A 23,210-nucleotide genomic window follows, 5' to 3' on the forward strand; every position below is an offset into this window, starting at 1 on the left:
ATTTTCTTCCTTTCTCTTTGTCCGTACCTCTTTCCTTTTTCTTCCTCGGAGACTTTCCTACGTTCAGCATAAAACCTGTCTGTCTGTCTGTCTGTCTGTCTGTCTCTCTCTCTCTCTCTCTCTCTCTCTCTCTCTTTCTCTCTCTCTCTGTGTGTGTGTGTGTGTGTTTAGCCAATCCATTGCCTTAAATTGAATTCTTAAAAGAAATTACAATATGCATGTTTGTTTCTATTACAAAGAACTAATGTATGTTCTTTGTAGTAGAAACCTATGAGAAAAATCTCATTTATTTTGCTTTCTAGAATTGAAAAGACATTGTAGGAGTTCTCAACTCAAGTCTTTAAATGTCATTTAATGTGGTAAAGTTTTCTGATTCAAACAAAATGGAAATTACCAATGGTTAGCAATGGTTTCCTTGCTATAACAGTTCTACAAAATTTCTTGATGTCTTCAAACTGTTTACGTGTGTGTGTGTGTGTGTGTGTGTGTGTGTGTGTGTGTGTGTGTGTAGATGCATGTGTGTGCAGACAAGAGAGGTCTATATCTGGTGTCATTCTCCAGTCTCTTCTCTCATTGAACCCATATATAGCTGACCTATTCTGTTTGGTTGGTTGGCCAATAAGCTACAGGATTTTCTTTCCTCTGCCTTCCCAGTGTTAGGTTATAGACACACTGTGCACAGCTTTTTATGTGCCTGCTGAGAAAACAACTCAGGTTCTACCTGTTTGAGTGTCAATAACTTTACCCACTAAGTTTTCCTTCCTGCATACCGAATGAACTTTTTGATGGGACTTCTTTTGTTCTGGTTTCATGTTATTCTGATTACAATTGCTTTTATTATCAGTACATTTATTTGCATGAAGAATAAGTTTCATTTTGATATTTGTAGCAATCTATGATTTTCTTAAATGTAATGGAGTGAATAGTTAACAAAATTGGTCAGAAACTTGTGTGAAAATCAGATTGCTTTTACCTCTTCCTTTACTGATGTGCAGCAAACTCAAGAGTAATTCAGAAGTTATATGTGGGTGATAATGAAGAGAGTGACAGATGTCTCTTGTACAGATTCACAGATCTGGGGTCTTTTTGTTCTTTAGATACTGGACCTGGACCAGTAAGATGGCCCAGCAGATAAAGGCGCTTGCCACTAAGCCTAGTGACCTGAGTTTATTCCTCAGGGGACAAGAGGGAACTGGCTCTTACAAGTTGTACTCTGATGGTCATTCCTATGCTTGGTGGACACACGTGTTGCGCATAAAATAAATGAAAATGTATTTTAGCTTTTGGTTTAAAACATTTTGGGGTCACTGTATTGATTAATTTGATGTAACCAGAGAAGTATGCCTGCTGTGGCTTACACAGATATGATCTGCAGTTTTAATCTTACAGCTTCATATTGCTCTGTCTTCAGTTTTAGTAGGCTTCAAATTAATGACATCATAACTAGAACTTGGATTTATTGATAAATCAAATGCCTTGAAGAAATCAAGTGTCTTTATTGCTGTATTTTATAGAATCTAAACTAGTAGTTTGATTCACTGTTTATATTTTGAAGTGGGAATAGTTTATGTAAGTATAACATTTTCTTCTGTGTTGGATTGATTTCCCTCCTTTCCAATATGATTTTTTTTTTTTTATTTTAAAAGAAGTTAATTGTTGTTCTCCTCTATGGACTTGGCATGGCCTAGCTCCGGTGAAGGGATTACAATGACTTTTCAAAGCATGATAATGTCTGTGTAAAGGGGAAAAAACTGTCTTTTAACTAGGGCTTATACTAATTCCAGCTACTAAGGAGACAGAAATTACACTAAAGCAGACTATTTGGCTGTGTCTTCTGTGTGCATATTAAGTTGCTTTGAGATTATCATTTACTATTTTAGGGTATTCTTTTAAAGGAGTGAGATGTTCTTCATTTGCTACTGCAAAGGGGCATGACTTCATTGCAAGGGATGGACAGTAATTTTATCTCACCTGGCTACAAGGTGGGGTCAGAACAAGGGGGACTTACTTCCCTTCTGATCTGCTGTGACTTCAAGAGAAAGGAGGGAGATGACAAAGTAATAGGAGAAGTTTGAAAGTGAGAATATTACCCAGGAGAGTAATATGAGTGCTCAAAGGGGGGGGGGGGGAGAGATTAAAAAAAGACAGGAAAAAAAGCCTGTTCTGAAAGCCGTACTTCAGTGGTGAAAATGGTGGTAGGGGTAGTAAAAAGGATGTTAGGGAAAAATGATGTTTTGTATGTACAAAATTATAGCCTCTGGTAGCATGACTGTGATTTATTCTAAAGGCATATTGATTTTAAAAACTGAGGTGAACAGTGATGCTGGACCAAGTTTAAAGTTTAGGGATGTAGCTCACTGTTGAAGCTCTTGCCTTGGGTGCCTGAGACCTTCATTTTCATCCTCAGCACTGAAATCAGCACCTGTGTACATTTGCAATGTACCTAAGATTTTATTCTTACTGATTTATGCACTTTTACCATGCTGATGATTGAACTCAGGGCTTTGCCAATGCTGGCTGCTTTAGTTACATCCCCCGCCCACTTCGTGTGACTTAAACTTCTCATTAGGCCCAGGCATGTGCTGTCTTGTTTCTTTGCTTTTTGTTTACACTGCTTGCAAGTGTTCTCTTTGCAAGTAATGTATCAAGAAATTCAGTTTGCTTGCTTTTGTTGTGATAATGCTTTAGCTATGTGAAATGGTTAACTGCGTGTTTTAGAATTCTTCACCTTTGAATTTTTCTTCTAAAATTGTCAGGAGACGTCAGAATTATTTCTGTTTTGTATTTTGTAAGTCTAAATTAAATGTCACTTAAATGTGAAAGAACTGGCACCTTTGATAAGTAGTCCCCAAAGTAAATGGTCATGTCAGTAATCATAATCTAATTATGAATGCAAAGTGAAGTTTGTTTTTAAAAAAGTACAAAACAAACAGAGGAAAGTAAGCCCCACAGCATCTCACAGTGTTATCTAACCCAGGCGAAAGCCTCCTTCTGCGAAGCCACAGGGCCTTGAATGGTAGCAGTAGTAATAAGAGAGGATGCTGGCATCTACCCAAGGACTTGTTCAGAGGGATCCACAAATGGCCTGCTCAGTGTGTGGCTGTCCAGAAGTTCCAGGGTGACACATGCCTCCCAAGCCAGTCACAATGCAAGAGGTCAGGAGTCATGTTCAAGGGCAGGGTGTTTCTGGATAGGGCTGAGGAAGCAGAGGTGGTCCCACTGTGCTCAGTGTGTGGGTCTGTGTACTCCTTTCCCGTCAAAGCTGGCTTAGCGTGGCCAAAAAGCGGTTCCTTGGCAGGGTTTAATGGCAGGATGATGTAGTCTGTTGTGACTAGTGCATTCCTTTCAGGTTAAACTAGGGAAATGGCATTGTGTTAAAATTCCAAGTCGCATGAATGTTTTATTGCCACAGTGCATTTAGCCTCCAGGGGAGTCTGTGTGGCAGAGGTGGGGTTGGGGGTGGGGTGACTAGGAGACTCAGGAACTATCAGAAGAACACTTCCCTTGGAAAATTTTACCCATCAGCATGAAGCTGATTTGCTGTGATGGTCACCTAGAAGGGTTTCACTTTTGTCTTAAACTGTGGCTGTTTAAAGTCTTGCAGTCTGGACAATTAACAGCTGAAGAAAATATGACAAGACACACACAGGCCGGCAGATAGAGAAGAGGAGTGAGCCAGAAAGGAGCTGAGCTTCCTTGTGTAAACTGCCCAAGCAGGGCCCCCTCCTTGGCCGCCATCCCTGTCTCCCTTTCCCCAGGCTGTTTTGCCCTCTGCCTGAAGGCCAGCGGGACTGATCTGTTAACCTTGCACCACTGGCTGGGAGGCTGCAACTCATGGTACTGTATGTTACCATTACTACTCCCCCATTCCTTCTCCCTGAGTCTTCCCCCCTCCCCTTAACTGCTTCTCTATAACAACCGTTTATATTAGTCAGAGGGATACAATTTTGGAATGCAGAAGGTCTGAGTTAAAACAAAACAAATTTAAGTATGTGCTCCCTTGTGTTCTCCTCCCCCCAAAACACTCCTGCATTTAGAAGGGCTAACCTGAGCCATTCCAATTCAATCCTAGCCAGACGTTTCCATTGTGATTTAAAATCAGGAATTCTGGAAATTGAGCCATTTAAACAGGGAAGATATCAGGGCTTGGAGTCTCTGGAAGGAACAGTGCTATGAAACCATGTGTGGAGCCTCAGGTTTAGGATACTTCAGGCCTCATAATGACCTCCGATTTTGCAGACTGTCCCTTCCCTGCCCCTCTCAAGGGGGATCTCAGCCTCCTTTATTGTTTCAAACATACAGTTACAGAAGACAGATATGATTTGACCTCACTTGTAATTGTGTACATTACAAATAACACTCTGGACTGTTTGATGAACTGATTCAGGTTCATTTATAAGAGATTAAAATGTGCACTGCCGGAGCAGTTTCCTCTTGCTCTGTGCCTTGTGTAAAGCATTTGTTTTCTAGTTGATCCCCCGTGAAGAGGAGAACTATATTTTAAGGAAAGATATAGTTTGAGTTGTAGTTGTGAACTGTTGGTTTCTCTGTATTTCCAAATGTTAAAGTCTGTTTCCCTGCTTCTGTGAGGTGCTGTAATCCCATCCTTAAAAATGCATTTATAAGTATCTGTAGGGACACATGTACGTGCCGGCCTGTGTGTTCACGCACGTTACTACCTACCAGTAACTGCAAGGAGACACTTGTGAAGCTCATCAACTAAGAGTTTCCCTCTGAAGAGCTACCGCTTCAAAAATTCTGGAATATAACAGAATTTTAACATGAATATTGTACGGAAAAATGAGACATGAGTAAGCCAGTGTGCTCTATTTAGAATTTTAAGGGCATGATTTGTACATTTTTATAAAATGATTTTGTCAAGATAGATCTCCAGAGTTTGATCTGATTAGTGGTATTTGTATGATGGTTTGTTCTTTTTAAACAGATATATTGACATTGTTTATGGGAAGTCTTAAACTAGCAAGCAATCAACTTTACAACAAAATTGAGATTTATATGTGGACTTGACGCTTCAAATTTAAGACATATTCATAAACTAAACATCTTCCCTAAGCTCTTGGTGAAGCCCACAGAGTTGGCTTCTTTTCTTCTTTGTGGTTGCTCAGGTGATAGTGGAGGTTGGATGACTCTTGTTTCCAGTTGGTGATTTTAAATGTGGTTTTTAAAAAGAATATTGCTGGTATTTGCTTTTGTTTTTCTTTCTGTTTTATTATTTCTTATATTCAGTTTTTTTTCTTTTTCTTTTTTAAAAAATTTTATTGGATATTTTATTTACGTTTCAGATGTAATCTCCTTCCCCCCACCCCCAGAGACTCCTTATCTCATTCCCCCTCCTCCTGCTTTTATGAGGATATGCCCTCACCCACACTCCCACTCTCACCTCCCCACCCATGATTTCCCCCACACTGGGGCGTCCAGCCTTCACTAGACCAAGGACTTCCTCACCCACCTATGCCTGACATTGTCATCCTCCCCTACATATACAGCTGGAGCCATGGGTCCCTCCCTATGTCCTCTCAGGCTGGTGGTTTAGACCCTGGGAGCTCTGGTTGGTTGGTATTCTTGCTCTCCCCATGGGGCTGCAAACCCTTTCAGCCCCTTCAGTCTTCTCCCTCACTCCTCCATTGGGAACCCCATGATCAACTCAGTGGTTAGCTGTGAGCATCTGACTCTGTGTATTTCAGGCTCTGGAAGACCTCTAAGGAGACAGCTATATCAGGCTCCTGTCAGCATGCACTTCTTATATTCAGTTTTAAAGTTGTTTTTTTTTTTCTTCTAGGAAGTGAAAGTACAAGTGTCAAATAACCTTTCATGTCTATGTAGTTCATCTGGAAATACAGTTGATAATTCTGATCATGGGAGCATTTTTTTTTTTTAATTATGAAAAGGATGTTGTAGTTCTGCTCAGTTCTTTCCAACCTGATTTATTAAAAGTTTTCTTTTATTTTCCAAGAATGAAAGAGTGAAATTGCTCCAATATTAAATCTCTCTAATAAGAACATTTCAGCTGAGTCAGGATGTTTTTTCCCCAAGTCAAATTTCATTAGAAAAAAAAATCAGCATTTTGTCCTTTGAGCTTGTTTTTGTGTCTTTTGCCAGACATTAGCACACTGGGAACTTCCTAGGATAATTGACTGGTTCTGAGTGCAGATGCTCCTGCTGTGATGTCATACAGGAGCTTCCCATGTCACCTCCATGTGACCTCCAATAAAACACTTGACTGCTGGCCTTTCTTTGCTTCCAGTCTGTGCCTATGATTCTGAACAGGGTCCCATGTTGTTTATTGCCCAGAAGGTCTCAAACTCAAACTCTTCTGCCTTAGCCTCTTGAATCCTAGGATTACAAGATTCCCAGTACACATTTTCTTAAGGAAATAAATTAATTCATTAATTCTTCAGTAATGTATCCATTCAGCGATTGCGATTGAAACCGGGATCATTTGTTAGGAGAGTCTTCTACTCCTGAGTCCATCTTTGATTCTATAATGGAGAAAGGATATTGACTTGAGGAAGGTAAAAGAAGAATACACTCTGGAGGTTGTAGCTTGTTGTAAGGCCTTCATAACCTGTAGCTCCTTGAGCTGTTTTATAGCTTTAGTCTCTAGGGAAGCTTGACTGTTTAGAAACAATGGAAGAATGAGGAAAGCTTTAGGAAAACATTTACACTTCTTTATTCACCTGTAGGAAGGGAGAGAACAGTGTCATGGAGGTCCAAAATCATCTCATTCTTTCTGTGATGCCCACTGTGACAAATTCTCTTGGGTCTGTTTATCCTTGTATCAACACCAGTCTTAACCATTTACTTGAATTTTAAACATTTCTTATTTGTGCTAGATATTTTAAAAGCAGGAACGAGTCAGTTGTAGAAGTCACATGACCCTTCTGGAACTCATTTTTACTTTTTTGAGCATTTCCCTTTTTTCTTTTCATTTATTGTTCTTTTATACAATTTCTCCCCTCCCTCTACTCCTCCCAGCTCCCCTCCCCCAAATCCACTGCTTCTCCATTTCCCTTCAGAAAAGAACAGACCTCCCAGAGATATCAGCCAAACATAGCATAACAAGTTGCAATAAGAATTGGCACAAACACTTATATCAAGGCTGGGCAAGGCAACCTAGTAGGAGGAAAAGTGTCCCAAGAACAGACAAAAGAGTCAGAGACACATACCCCCACTCCCACTGTTAGGAGTCCTACAAAAACCCCAAGCTAAACAACCACAGGTGTATATGCAGAGGACATAGCACAGGCCCATTCGGGTTCTGTGATTGCAGCTTCAGTTTCTGTGAGCCCCTGTGAATCCTGCTTAGTTGGTTCTGGGGGGCCATGTTCTCTTGGACCCCTCTGGTTCCTACAGTACTTCTCCTTACCACATACCACCTCACCCCCACTTCCCCAGGATTTCCTGAACTCTGTGTAATGTACTCTTCATTTAATCTCATCAGATGCTAGAAGAAGCCTCTATAATGACCATTGCACTAGCAGAATATCATTAGGAATCATTTGGTTGACTTGTGGGGGCGGGGAGCAGTTGTGTTTGGTTCTACACTAGGTCTCTGGGCCATCCAGCTTCTGGTTCCTGGCCATCCAGGCACTGTTGAGCATGGCTCCCTTTTGGAACACAGTGCTTAAGTTAGACCAGTCATTGGTTGCCACACCCATAAGTTCTGAGCCACCATTGCACTGGCACATCTTGCAGGCAGGACAGGATGTAGGTTGAAGGTGTGGCTGGGTTAGTGCCTGTGGTGGCCTAGTCCCACTTCTGGAAACCATGCTAGGTTACAGAAGTTGGCCAGATCAGGTTCTATAGCCTCCATGACTAGCAGTTCTTCCTGGGGTCATCCTCATAAATTCCAGGAACTTTCCACTGTTCTAGGTTTCCACATTGTGCCCTCCCTCACACCAGGTACCCCCATTCCATTCTTCCCATACTTTTTCTCTCTTTTCTTCCCTCCCTCATGGGATCCCTCCTGTTCTCATCCTCACCTGCCCACAGTCAGCTCACAAATCAATCCCATTTCACCTTCCCAGGGAGATCCATGTATTCCATCTAGAGCCCTCCTTGTGATTTAGCCTCTCCCACCCTGACACTTTGAAGGCAAATTTTAAAGGGGTATGATACAAAAAGCTGATAAAACCAGAGTATTTATATATGGGATGAGAGCTATTGAATCCTGTCTTTTAGACCTCTGTCTTGGTGCATGGAGTACTTGGTTATAGAAAAACAGTACCTTCATACCTCTGTACTTCAGGTCATGAGGCCTGAAAATTGACACCTTTATTTGATTTGAGAGATATCACTGTAATATTTATAGAAGAAGCTGCTCTGTAAGAGAACATACCTAAGAATAGCTATTTTTTCATTGTACAACTTCTTGTATGTTTAATTTTAAGTATACAGATTTAGGTAATCCAAATTAGTAACATAATTTTAGTATGGAAGAAGGCTGAAAAGCCAGGTCCTAGTTCTTTGCTTAATTGTTTCTGAATACATACAGATTCTTTTTCAGTTTGAAAAGATTAAAACTCTTAATTCCTCTATGTGCATGTATGGATAAAGGTAAGAGCAAAACATACTATATTGAATACATTGTCTATAAAAATAATTGACGTAATTTTCTGTTCTCTTTGTAACACGTAGATTTCATGTTTTCTCACCTGATAAATTTACATTGGGATTTTATATAGAACTTTATTAGAAATACGATTTCTCTCCTGTGAATACAGGGAGGACCCATACTTATTACCTGACTATATCTGCATTTGATCTGATCTTTTGCTCTGACTGGGAAAGTTATGGACTCTCCCTGAGGCTTGACTAACTCGTATATTGTGGGACTCAGGAAAGAGGCTTGTGATGTGGGGCACAGAACCTGAGCTCTGTGTGGCTGCTGTCATTGTCCTCTTTTGTCAAGTATTGTTACAGTTTCCAGTCCTTAGCTGTATTCTGACAGCATATGTTCATCACCTATGGGCCAGGTTCTTACTTGCATGCATGATGTATATGCTTGACTTCTCAGTGATTTCTTAAATTCTAACGAGCTCAGTTGTATAGAAGCTGACTTGTGCTGAAGGAAGTTAAGATAGAAAGAAATCTCTCTATTCCTACTCTTCACTGGGAATCAGTCACTGAGCAGCGTAATTCTAAACTTGTATGTGGCTTTTGGGTACTTTATGAACCTTTTTATAGTAACTCAGAAGCAAGCAACTGATTGAATTAAAATACTCCCATCAAGAAGTGATTCTGTTAACCTCTCCTCCTCCGTCTATCCCATGTGTGCTTTATGAAGGTAGGACTTTATCCATTGTTCAGGCTGCCTCATGCAGCAGAGATGTAAGTTCGTGAATGTGCAGGTTTTTCTGAGCCTTAGCTACTTGCAGTCTTTACAACAAAGAGAAAGAATAAACTAAAACACAACAACAAACGGGAAACTCTCAACCCAACCAAACCACAACAGGAACAACTCCCCCACACCAAGAAAGCAACTTTCTTTGCTTCTTAGTTCTGGATTGTGTGGGCTGCTCGTTGTTGATGTTAATGCTGTTTTTTCAGGACAGGGTTTCTCTGTAGCTCTTCTGGCTGTCCTGGAACTAGTTTTGTAGAAGACCAGGCTGGCATGGAACTTAAAGATTTGGCTGCCTCTGTCTCCTGAGTGCTGAGATTAAAGGTGTACACCACCACCACTACCTGAATACCATCTTAATTTCTGAAATTAAGACATGGACATCAATGGAAATTAAATCATGGACATTTCTTTTGCTATTTAATGGTCTTATGGTTTTTAACACAACTTTTACAGGAGGGATGCAAATATACAGATATAGTTAGGAAACACAGAGAGAAAAAAAATTAGTGCCACCATGTATGTGGTTCCATGTAGGAACCTTTTGATTAATGTCCTTTCAGTTCACACATATACACATGCACGCACGCACATGTACACACACACGTTTGGAATATTAGAGCTGTTCTAAATGATTATGCTGTTTATTTTGTATGTATTTGTGGCCTTAAGAAAACCTCAAGACTGCCATAGATATGTCCTACATTGGCAGGATAGGGAATATAGCTCAGTGTGTGTGCTAAGCACTCATGTGGTCTAGGGTTAGTTTCTAGAATTCTCTTCTAAGAGAGAGTAGAAGATGGGAAAGAAGGAGAAAGAGAGGAAGGGTAAGATGGGAGAGGGAGACAGAATCTATTTTAATTTTTAATCTAGTCTTATACTATTGTATCGTAATTGATTCAATGAGTTCTTGGTTATTAGATGATTTTAAAAATAAAGAATTGTACTGCAGTTTGAATGTCCTTGCTTAGGTTTCTACACTTGCTTCCTAATGATGAATTCGTAAAAATGATATTGTAAGGCCCCCACGAAGGGAGGACCTCACCTAAGCCTCAGGAATTCGTGGCCACCCATTAACTCACAAGACACCGAACTTGATGCAATCAGCAAGAGGTATATTTTGATCAACATGTTGAGGTCAAGACCTATGACCCACGCAGGGGCAATGGGGTCTGACCCCGGGGCTTTGGAGACAGACAGAATTCGAAGCTAAAAACCACAACTTGGGGGGGGGGGGACAAACCACAACCTGGGGGAGTGAAGGACGGTTATTAGAGAGCACCTGTGGAAAGTCCCAGCCCATTATTCAGTTTGTGACAGGGTACAAGGAACAGTCATGGGGAACATTTTGTATGGGCTATTCTCTAAGAGCCTATTCGTAACCAACCATCTATCTTGTGGTCAGCCAAGTTCCTGAAACACAGAGCTCACAACCAAGCTGACCTGCACTCTTGGTTCTGTTCAGCCTGCTAGGAGGTTTTGAAATTTTTTAACCCTTTCAATATTTCTTAGGAAGGAGCCTAATTTCTGCATTGATTAAAACATTTGGGGAATGAGTTGGGGGTGTAGGTCAGTCAGTAGAGTGCTTACCTGGCATGCAAGCCTTATGTTTGATAGCCAACAATACTACCAGTGTGGTAGTGCATGCTAAAATCCTAGCACATGAGCGGTAGAGACAGAAGGATTAGAAGTTCAAAATTACCCTTGACTTTTTAGCTAGACTGAGGTTAGCCTGTGCTACATGAGATCCTGCCTGTGTGAAAAACAAAAGATTGGTTGGCAGGCCTTTTTTGTGTTCATGTGTGATTTCTGCTGTAGCTATTCAACTGGTAGGCTCAAACAGTTTTACACACACACACACACACACACACACACGGTAGACATAGATGCTTTTCAATAATACTTTATTAATAAAAGAAGGCAACAGGGCTGCATTTGGCCCACAAATTGTAGTTTACTTTCCTCTTGTTTGAAACAAATTCAAAGCTGATTTGGGGTGGAGCGTCATCCCAAATAGTCTGTAAGCTACCTTTATATCATTGTATATTAGAAATCTCTTCGCATTTCAGGCTGGTTTAATGGGCAAATAGATCCCTTTCTTTCCAAATGCATCACAATCAGTACTTATTTTCAGTCACTTGTTTTTTTGGTTTTGTTTTGTTTTTTTGGTTTTTTTTTTTCCGAGACAGGGTTTCTCTGTGTAGTCCTGGCTGTCCTGGTACTCACTCTGTAGACCAGGCTGGCCTCAAACTCAGAAATCCGCCTGCCTCTGCCTCCCAAGTGCTGGGATTAAAGGCGTGCGCGCCACCACCGCCCGGCTCAGTCACTTGTTAAAGGGGCTTCAGACCAGCTCCTATTCTTGAGCCTAAGCCAATTTTAATTTGGGAGGCTATTGATGTGCCTGTATGTTTTCATACACTTTAGATTTCAGCACAGGGTGACAATATGAGGGGGTAAAAAAAGGAAGATCTCTTTAAGTCATGTTATAGGGGAGACATGTCCATTTTCCTAACTCTGGAAGGTTGCTTTGTGGAGTTGGGTTCTAGGCATATATGGAGTAAGGTTAAATAGAAGTTTAGTCAGACAGGAAATCATGTCATGTCCACATCTGATGAGATCCATCTCAGCAGAAAGATACCATGGACTTAGTTACTGAGCTTTTAGCACTCTGCACATAACTAATGTTTTGTTTTTGTTTTTTGTTTTTTGTTTTTTTTTTTTGCATCCAAAGTTTATATAAAACAGCAGTTATTGGTCTGTAACTGCCTCAGAGGTATATCAGGTTAGAATAATGAAATAGTTAAAATAATTGTCTTGTCCCTTGTGCCACTATGAATTTTAAGGTATTTATGCATTATTTTTTGTATATATTTTGGTTGACTGATGTGGATAAAGCCGTGTGGTAGGTGCTTTGGAGGAGTACAAAGCTGAACAAATGAGTGATTGTTGTTAGTAATAGAAAACTTGGCTTAAAATTCAAGTATGTTCAGTGTTTAATGTATATAGAGTGAGGAGGAGGAGAACCTTTCTCCCCAGTATCAGGGGATCTCATATAGTAGTTGTCACTGGGAAATACAGAGACTGCTAAAACAGAATGTGTGTGTGTGTGGGGGGGGGGGGGGTTGAGACAGCCAGAGTAGTCTGTCCAGTGAGGAGAGAACCAGACCAGCATAAGAGCCGTCAGATAAGATTCACTAGACTCAAGGCTAAGTATTCTTGAGGGAAGAGAAGATAAAACTGAAGGATAGGTCAAAGTTGGATTCTTCAAGGTCTAAGAAGAACTTTAATTGATAATTTTTAGAGAACGTGCCATTTAATGTAAGAGAATGCCTGTGACCAGTGGTAGATGAGGTACTGGTTTGTGAGCGTGGAAGGATCAAATGATGGTTACCACGTAACACTTGTGCAAAGGGCCTAGTGGGTACTTAGTAGACTTGATGATCTACAAGGTAGGTAAGGTACAGCTGAGGAAACTGAAAAACAAAAATAGACAGACTTTCAAAATCAGTGGGTTTGGGAAATAGGCAGAAGAATTTTAATTATGAAATATGGCTCCGAGAAAACTTTATTAGTGAGATTTTGGTGATAACACTGCAAGATGTAGTGAAGTTAGGGGTGCACTCTAGCAAAGAAACAGGAGCAGAAGGCCTCCCTAGTTTGTTTGTTTAGGGAGATATTCACTTGATACCTAAAAAATTTAATAGGAGCATGACAGTTCAGGGTTAACATTCACATGAAACAGAAAGAGTAGGATATGGTGTCCTGTCCTGTGCAGATGAAACCTAGGTAGCACATACCATTGAAAGATTACAGAGGGAAATGGTGGTTTCTAGCATTACTCATCATTAGGTATTGTTAGCTATATGTGAGGTAACTAACACACACTCAGAGACACACATATATACCATACAGACATGCATGCACACACACATGTACATACATATACATGTGCGTGCGCACACACACAACACACACACACACACACACACACACACACACACACACACACACACACACGTGAAATGTTCTGTTTCCTACCAGCCTTCTTCCCCCTTAAGTTTTCAAAGCCTCTGGAGTTCAGGAGTGAAGCGTGTTCACTTAGAATGACTATACGAGAATATCCCCACTGGAAACTTTAAGAAGTTCCTTCTTATTTCATTCCCCACATCTTATAATCCTTGGTAACAAAGACATCACTGGTGGGAAGAGTTTTCTTTTGCCCTTTATCTGAGCTGCAGAATATGCAGCTTTTCATTTCCCCCGCCTTTCACTCCTACAGAGATCGGTGCATTTGCAGTGGGCATACAGCGTATTTCATAGAAATCAGTTTTGTACCTATTTTGTCTCTCTAGGTCCTTGGCAGGCTTGGAGGGAGGATTGGACCGTGGAGAATCTAGTTTTTGCTGTATGGAACAGCAGGACCGAATGTGCGTTGGACTCCTTTCTCCTGTTAACTCTTCAAGTTCAAGCATTGTATTCCTAGAAAATCAGCTAGCTTCGTGGATCTTTGGGCACAGTTTATTGATCTTTGGCCACATGTCATAGTCCCTGGCTGTCTCGTTCAGATAACTGGACATCCTCTGGTTAGTGGCACCCCTCTTTAGGCTCAGTCTTGATTGCCAGCTTTAGCTAATTTCAAATGGGAGGTCAGGGTTCTTCAGAAGTGTTTGTATCTCCAGTCAGCAATTTGGGTGCAGAATCTAGTATTGTTGCCCACTGTATTTTATTTCTTAAGCCATCAACTGCTACTTTATTTTTTAAAGAACAGTCACTGATTTAATGTAGATGGTTCAGTGGTAACTTGTAATGCTGTTCTCTTGGTGCTCCTGACTTTGAAACGTGGCATACTATATCACATTTCATTTTATCTGGACACAAGGCACACATGCAGTTTTCAGTCAACCCTTTCCTTTCCAATACTGTTAAATTTAGGGAGAAAGAAAAGAGAACCTAATTGATTGGTTCTGTTTTTGTGTCTCTATAAGTAAAAGCAACTGATAAAAATGTTGTGTTCTGATGTGAGCCCCTTTCTAAACAGCACCATCTGAAAAGAAATGCAGTGGCTTCCGGCCCTTTCCTGGAGGCTGCTTCCTTCCTCTCATTGGAGAGAAAGTCATCCTGATTCTTTCTTCCTCTGCTTTGTATCCTAGTCTGCCTTGAACTCGAATCCATCTCAGCTTCTCACATGCTGGAATCATAGGCCTGTGCCTCTGAGTCCAGGTCATCCTGATTCTTGATGATTGTGGAAAGCCAGATAGAGAATCTGAGCACAGTGGCTCTGTTCAAGGAGACCTGCTGTTTCTTTGTTTGTTTGCTAATTTAGAGAAAAACTAGTCTCTAGAGGGTAATCCTCCTGCCCCAGTCTTCCAAGTGCTGGGATTATGGGAGTTTTCCAGACATTGACCTAGTTGGCTTAGTGCTTTTCATCCACTTGGTAGTGCCTGTCCCCTACATCAGTTCCTGCTAACATTTGCAGAGGGTGTGAATTGGCCATATCATTCCTTGCTAATATTTGCAGTGGGTGTGAATTGGCCATATCATTCCTTGCTAACATTTGCAGTGGGTGTGAATTGGCCATATCATCCCTTGATCATTTCAGCACTTTATCTCACACTTCTGTTTCTTCTGGGATCCCCACTGTCTCTTACAGAGTATGTGATGTTTGGGGAGGTTTGAATCTTACACTCCAATCAATACTCTTTGTCTTTTCTCGGTAGTTGTGTCTTGTTCTAAGTGAAATTATCATCTGGGGAGCTTTCACTCCACTGGTAGTCTGGCTTTCTATACTTGAAGCTCAACAGAGCAGGTACACTATGGACTACCAATGTGGGCTGCTGGTTGTCAGTCAAGAGCATATCACCCAAAGGGTTAGGTTTCTTTAGATGTTATTCAATTGTGTTTCCTAAGATCTCTGCGTTATCATTTAAAAGTCAAACCATAGTGTCATAGAATACTCAGAAATGTTCTTATATTTTATTTGTTGGGGGATTGGCTGGTACAGGAGGGCAGAGGGGAAATGTGCTGGTAATCAACATTTTGCATGGTGAAGACTTCAATAGGTCAGCCCTTTTGAGCCGAGACAAGTTTTTCTTTTCTTTAAACGCTGCAGGAGAATTTTGAAGCCTCCTGAAATTGGTAATGTTGGACTCTGGTGAGCCTGAGAAAGATTTTTAGTTTCTCCTATTGCTGTACTATCTTGTTGCCCTTTGATGGTTGCTTCTGTCATCATCAAACTTCTTCCCTTAGTATCTCAAACTTCTGAGCCCTCATGGGAGAGATGTGCTGGGTGCCGTTTATGTGGGTGGCAATAGAAGTGCAGCCTCTGTATGCTTAGCAAAGTATCACATGTGCCTTCTTACTAACCTCTCTAGCCCTACATAAGGACTCCTCTTATACAAATACAAAAAGCAAAAGGCTCTGAGATAGGTGACGAGAAGTGACAGCTTAGATTTGAAGAGGCCAGCATCTCCTAAGAGCTTTCTGTTTTCTTCTTTGTTTTTTAGTTTTAAGGGACAGGGTTTCTGTGTGTAGTCCTGAGTGTTCTGGAACTTGCCCTGTAGACCAGGCTGGCCTTGAATTCACAGAGATCCTTCTGCCTCTGCCTCCCAGGTGCTGGGCTTAAAGGTGTGTGACACCACCACCTGGTTAAGAGCTTTATTACCTGTCTGTAGGATGGTTGAGGTTAAGACAGAAATACTGAGCACAGGTAAACATACATGAGTTTTCATTAAATATCAGCTATAAAACTTGACAATGTATACATACCACTAAGAAGCAACTTTAGTGTTTAGTTTCTAAAATACTGATATAAGAGTGAGTGGAGCCAATTGAAACCAATTCAATTTTGTACATATTTTTAAAGAATAATTTTTAAAAGGTCTACTGATGATACAGGTTAAAACGGCTCTATACTTTCTGTAGTGCTAATACACAGGTAAATTGAGAATTGAAAGGCGTAAGATGAGCTGTATCACATGGTAGGCTTTCTCTAGTGAAGATGAGTGTTACCAGTAGCTACAGCATTTGACTCAATTTCATCTGTCCTTGTCCACTTATCAAATATGTAAAGGAACTATAGTGATAGGCCTCAGTTTTCTTTAAAGGGAGAATATGCAAAGGAAGTTCTATTTGTCTGATGTGAGAATTAATGAGTATTAGGTATAAAGCCCTGTAAGTACTCCAGAAGAAAGATTGTGTAATTTTAACATTATTAATGGTCCATTAAACTCCTCAGGGTGTCACAAAGAAGAGAGACTTTCACTGTCTGTCCCTGGTTTTACAGCATAAAAACAAGGTGTTCTTGTTTGTGGCTGTGAAATCTCCTGTTATTGAACGTGCAAAGGTTGCTTTTGCACACAGAACTAGGAGCCCTTCTCCTGGGAGGCTTAGCTGCGAGGATGAGCTCCTAAGTTCTCCCCACTCCTGAGGCACACTGTGTCTACCTGCATGTCATCTTCTGTTTTGTCAACTCCTGTCAACCATTGACTCGTAGAGTCACACGACTCCAGAGTCACCTGTCCCAGCCTGTATTCTTCCTCTAGAACCCTTTCCCATCTTTATCAAATTTTTGATACACTCCTGTCTCATCTAAAGCTTCTATAGGAATGGGTACATTTCTGCCATTTCTTACTAGAAAAATGACCACCATATACACATGCACTGCTTCCTCATCAGGGAGCAGAACATTGATTATTCTGTTTTAGATTCTGTATGCTTGGCCCTTGGCAGTCTTAGCTTAGAGATGTAGTACTTAGATCTTGGCACTCAGAGATATAGTGACCTATACTTAGAGACCTACAGTATTGTCTTTAGTTAAATTGTTAGTTAAGAAATTAAGATGTAAGTTAGATGCACACCCAGCCTCTCGAGCTCACCTTACTGTTTCTGTTTTTGTATTCATGCATTTGGCAGCAGTGTGCTTTGCATGCATCTTCATCTTCACAGTGTTGGGAAATATCTCTCTCTCTCTCTCTCTCTCTCTCTCTCTCTCTCTCTCTGCTAGTTTATTGTAGGAGCTATTTCACTTAATGGCATTCCTGAACTTGTGTTATCTGGGTGGTTTTTCCTCTTGCTGTTTGGCATTCTGAAGTGCTGTTATGCTTCCCTCTGGCTTGGAATGTAGCAGTTCTTGCACCCAGCATGCCCCTGAGTCCTCTTAAAGGAATTTACCCCTTATTACCTCTTTCCTCCATTCTATTTTTCATGTCCAAATTTGTATATCCATTCTTTTTCAGGTTCTTCTGATTGGTTTCCTCATCCCTTTCATCATTGCTGGACTAGAAATCACCAGAACACTTTCAGTGATTCAGAACTGATCTGGGCTTACAGCCAGCTTAACTGAGAAGCCTTGAGCTGACATAGAAGTTACTTTGTTTATTTGGGCTGTGACTTTCATGATGCCTGTCAGGCAATAGCTTACATGAATGTTTCATATTTAAAAGAAAAATTAAATTTTAAGTGGAGTCATCCCTGGCTCTGTGAGTCTCACCCTCCCTAACACATTACCCCAAGTCATCATTTCTGAGTTTCTTCTTTTATCTTCATCCGTCTGCATACCCTCCACTTCTCTATCTACTCACCTCCAAATACTTGGCACTGCATCCCTTTGCAACTTGGGTCATTTTATGTTGTCTTTTAAAAAGTCTAATGCCTAACAGCTTTATATGTATCCTAAGTATACACACAAAAATTTAGTGGTTTTGTGTGTGTTTGTGTGTGTGTGTGTGTGTGTGTGTGTGTGCGAGAGAGAGAGAGAGAGAGAGAGAGAGAGAGAGAGAGAGAGACAGAGAGACAGAGACAGAGAGACAGAGACAGAGGGGGAGAGAGAGACAAAGAGACAGAAAGAGGAGGAACTTGGTAGATTTCCTCTCTTCTTTACAGAAAATGTGTTTTCTGGAAGCTCTTTGACATTGAAGTGAATGCCCACTTGCCCTTCCTTTCTGAATTCTTCTGAGAGGTGAGAGAGAGAAAAGGAGAGGGGGGCCAGGCCTTTGTGTTTGTTGTTATCTTTTGTTTCTGTGGATAATATACAAAGTAGGTTGTGAATCACTCTCTTTTACACCATGATTCCTCTGAGATATGTACAAGAGAGCAGCCAGGTGCCCAGCTTCAACTTCCCCTGGAGATAGCAAAAGGCCTTTTGCAAGGCCTCTAACTTGCTGCTACTGATCCAGAAGAATGAAGTCTATATGTTCAAAACAGAATCCCACAAAGAAACCTGTGGAATCATATTTAGAAATGCTAGCTGATTGGTTCATTAATTTTTCTTCAACAAAAATTATTTTATTACTCTAAACGCAAAATATACTAAGAAGCAAAAATAACAAAAACTACGATTTCTCTAAAGTCTTAATCCTTGCAGATACTTTCTGGTAATCATTGTAGTTTCATCAGTATTGAAGCAAACACTGGTTCCTAGGACAAAGGAACATGGATAAAGGAGAATCTTGAAGTCACTTTAATATTTATATTACAAACACTAGACAGGCCCACTGTGTTTCAGTCTGTCAGTTTACAATGGAATAACGGTAAGATGGCCAGTTGAGTCTCTTCCGTCTCTTTGTCACTTTCTGGTTGCTTATAGCAAGCTGCCTCACTTCTGAGGTTTTTAAATTGGAAGATGGAAAAAAGTGTTCTAAATTACAGTTAATTGTCTGTCATCTTTTATGTCCTGGATGTTGCTTATCTTTCTTGAAGAATTTCTCCATCTGAGAACTGATGACAGCACCGGTTGCAGTTATGGTTGGGTATTGGGTATTGTTGGAGTATAACCATACTGATCTGTGCAGTTGGATTTGAATCTTAGTTGTCTTGTCTCTACAATATGGGAGTCTTCTTTTATTCATCCTTATGGTTTTTTTTTTTTGTTTTGTTTTGTTTTGTTTTGTTTTTTTTCTTGTGAGAAATGGTAGGACTCCCGGCTTGGGAGTGCTACCCACTGCTGGTTCTTCTTTGTGACTAGGACTGTTGAAACATACTGGTAGCTTGCTACACTTTTCCTTTCCCAACTGAAAAGGCCTTGTTTCTTCTCAGAACTGTATTTCTAAGTGTCTGAAGTTGTAATTGAATGTAATTATAGTTGTTTAACTTTCTTCTTTCCTCTTGAGAGTGTTTATAAAGTGCATTCTGTGAGTGTGAAGATGAAAAGAAGCTGGAAGCTTAGTATTTGTGACACGGGCAAATAGTATTAAGATAAGTAGCAATTTGCTTTGTATATGTGAAATAAGGTATTGTTTACATACAATTTACAAAATATACATTCTGGCTTATGGAAACCATTTCAGTCAGCTCAGTAGTCACATTTGTTAGCGCTTTATAGGAATCTTTCTGTAGATGGGAGAGGATTCATTTTGATATTGAATATTCCAAGATTGATTTTTTCCTTTTCCTTTTATTGTCCCCTTGAGAGAATTACTGATGCAGAACTCATTAGTGCCCCTCCATATGTCAACTGCAGGGTACAATCAGCATCATTTCCATTTGTGACACAACACAAATTCCTAATGCCTCTGCTTCACTAACGCCCAGGTTTTTCCTTCTTACTCCACAATAGAGAGTACAAATCCCTTTTTTGAAAGTGCTTATGTTGTTTTAGACTAAAATACAAATAGTAGGTAGTTTCCTATATTGTCTTTATAATATGTAAAGTCAACAAATACCTTTAGAATTAATGACACCAAAAGGGTTTCTTCTTGCCTAGTATCTTGTCTTTTTTTTTTTTTTTTCCTTTTCATTTTGACCTAGGTTTCTTGCACCCACATTATGGATCACAATTGTCTGTAATTTTACTTCCAATAGATTAAACACCCTCTTTTAGCCTCCATGGGTACAAGACATGCATATGGTGCACAGATATACATGCAGGCAAAACACCTATTTAAATAAAAATAAAACAGACATAGAAAGGTGGTACTGCCTGAGTCACAGCACTTGGGTGGTAAAAACAGGCAGATGTGGGATTTAAGGCAATCTTCAGCTGGATAGCCAGAAGCTAACATGGTTTATATGAGACCTTGTCTCATAAACAAACAAGACTTATTAACTGTGACAGCAGATGATATTTAGGCATCTTACCATTTGGACCTCAGCGTGAAGGGACAAATAAGAGACTTAACTAGGAAAGAGAGCCTTGGACCTAAACATGTTTAGAAAGTTGACTGGGTTATGTTAGGCGACATTACTCTTAGGGCAAGTGGGACTTTAAAAAATTGTTCTGAGCTTGAGCAGCAAAATGATTTGTAAGTTTAGAAAAAGAAGGAATCATTTAAGTAGCCCATGTGACTGAGAACTGACCTTTAAGTGAGGACTTTGGTTAACACAGATGGTCTTGGGAATTTGAAAGACTCAGACACCAAAGGGATAGAAGATGCAGGTGATATGTCTCATAGTCGATGTGTTGAGGTATGTGCTGGTAGATACATGTGATTAGCACAGTTAACATGTGCTGGCAAATACTGATAAAAATTTTATTTTATGTCTGCTAGTCTGGGAGTAGAATCCAGAGCCTTGCTTCAGTTGCTTAATGTCTTTATCCTTGAGCTAGATCTCCAGGCCCCAGAGAAAAATGTTAAAAGTAGGAAATGAAGGATTTTAAATTCATTTCTCTTCATCTTAAAACCAGAGGTGAAATATTTGGAGTAGGCAATATTCAGAAAAGATACTGACTGTAAGAGAAGATGCAATTTTGAAAGAGTATCTTCATGGATTTCAGGGTCGAGCTCTTCATGCCAAGAAATATCCACTAACTTAAAATGTTTTATTGTTGTTACTTTTTTTTGTAACAAAATTTATATCATGTTTCATACACTTAAAGATAGTAAATATTGGGTCTGGGGTTTTATTGTTTGATAGAAGGACCTTTGCCCACAGTGTGTCAAGTGCCAGGTTCAGGGTTCTACCCCATATGAACCAATAGTACCCTCCTCAGCAAATGAGAAGCAAAACAATGTGACAGTATGCAAATAAAAATAACAATATTTATAATTTAAAATTTACCTGTGTTAGTATATCTCTGAAAAGGAGACTGTCAACAGGTATCTTAAGGGTAGAAAGGGACTTCAGACAGCATAGAATGCTGTTCCCTCACTCTTCTCTGGAAACTTTAAGGTTATGTGGAAAAAGGGACATCAAAATTCAGAAGAAAGTATGTGCTTCAGTCTTCTTTCTTCCCAGTTTTCCTCTTTTTAACTTTCCTTCTTCTTCCTGTCCATAGATACTTATGACTATTCTGTACTACATGATATAAATATGAGACTGAGGTTATAAGAGAAAAATGCATGTGTATCTTTTCTTCGTAGGATTAATTACCTTTTCATACTTGATAAACTAAGTTTCATATATTTTCAATATATTTGTCATAGCAATGTCAAATATGTGTCAGGCCTTTTTCAGACCTGTAATTGGGATATCCCTGCTTCTGTCTGGTAGAGTGTGACTATGTGTAGGCTCTGTGCCCAGCATCTAACCTGGCCATATCCCCTCAGGTTCCACTGGCATGTGCTGGCAGAGTGCTGGGTGCAGACTTTTGCCCAAACCTGGAGGAGCCAGACCAGAGGCTGGAAGTCCAGGTTGGAGTCTTAATGTTTTATTAGCTGGGAATGCTGTGTCAGAAACAATGACCCATGGAGACCAGTGTTATCAGTGCCATCAAGAGATGATAACCCTTGAGATAAGTGTAAAAAGGGATTGATGTAGCATATATATAGCAAGGGGTTCTTGTAAGGATGAGCTGTCTATAATTGGAAGAAATTTATTATCCATCCATTTATCCATCCATCCAAGAGACATAGTCTAGAATAAAAGAAAAATCCTGATCCCTGAAGACTGGCTGTGTAGATTGGCACAGGTTGCTATGGAATCTTTGGCAAATAATTTAATCTGTGGACTAAATAAGAAAAGTGATACTTAACAATAAGTATCTTCTGTCTTAGTACATTGTGATATGTGCAAAGTACATTTCTCTCGAAAATGTTGGCTTGGAATTTAGTCTACTTTGTGTGGTCTTGAGGCTTTTAGACCTGGCTTGGTGTATCACAGAACACAAATACAGAGATGATGAAGAACATCTCCGCTTCTGTGTGCTTTTAAATTTTAAGGGATGTGTTTACCATTACGATGTACAGGCTGAAGTTTCAACATGGATGGCATGAATAAACCTAGCTTTTCTAGAGTTTCAACTTGGCATCATTTTCTAGATTTTTTCAGGCTTTACAGAATAATTATATTGAGTACAATACTAAAGTATCTTTTACTGATTTAGATGTAACACATAATAAATGAGAGGAATTTTTACAATTGAGTTCCTCATAGTGAGAGTGTGGATGAGCTAGAGGCAGGGAAGCTTCAGTTTTTGTAGTACTAATGGGGGTATGCTATCTCTTGCACACCTGCTCTTGGCCTAGAGAAGACCACCTGAGCTTTGTTGTGTCCCAGGCTGGTACTGTCTAGGTCGTATATGGATGTGGGACAATAGAAAAGCAGGTGTGACACATTCAGGTCCTGATAATATATTTCCTAGTTCTGGAAAACTCACAGCATATGTGACATACAAATATAGGGTGACAGAAGCCTCTTTGTGGCAAGGAGCTTGAATCTTGACCTTTGGCATGATACAAGGATGTTATTCCAGCAATCACTGTGAGTAGCTTGTGGGGTGACTGTTGGAGAATGTGTCTTGAACTTGTGTGAAGAAAATGGGTTTGCAATATCAGTTTACAATAAAAAGTGAAACTTTTTTTTTTAGCATAGTATCTTGGCATAGTGAAGGAAGGAAGAAGTGTGGGTACATGTTTAGTGAAACCTGGTTGTTGGTAAACAGTGTGGTTGACAAGTTGTTTGGGCTCTGCAGAGA

At 40.1% G+C, this 23,210-nt stretch overlaps 1 protein-coding gene across 4 annotated transcripts in view; it reads left to right on the forward strand.

Moving 5' to 3' along the window:
* Window positions 1-23,210, forward strand: part of Bnc2 (basonuclin zinc finger protein 2) — a 402,767-nt gene that overhangs the window by 146,456 nt on the left and 233,101 nt on the right. For 3 of the 4 annotated variants that reach the window (XM_076934704.1, XM_076934703.1, XM_076934705.1), the window contains exon 4: window positions 21,844-21,927. The exons of the other annotated variant lie outside the window; for it this stretch is intronic. In XM_076934704.1, the coding sequence (XP_076790819.1) occupies window positions 21,844-21,927 (84 nt within the window). The remainder of the gene's footprint in view (window positions 1-21,843; window positions 21,928-23,210) is intronic. 4 annotated transcript variants of the gene reach the window in all.

This window comes from Arvicanthis niloticus, chromosome 5 (assembly GCF_011762505.2).
Source record: "Arvicanthis niloticus isolate mArvNil1 chromosome 5, mArvNil1.pat.X, whole genome shotgun sequence".
In the NCBI taxonomy this organism is placed as follows: Eukaryota; Metazoa; Chordata; class Mammalia; order Rodentia; family Muridae; genus Arvicanthis; species Arvicanthis niloticus.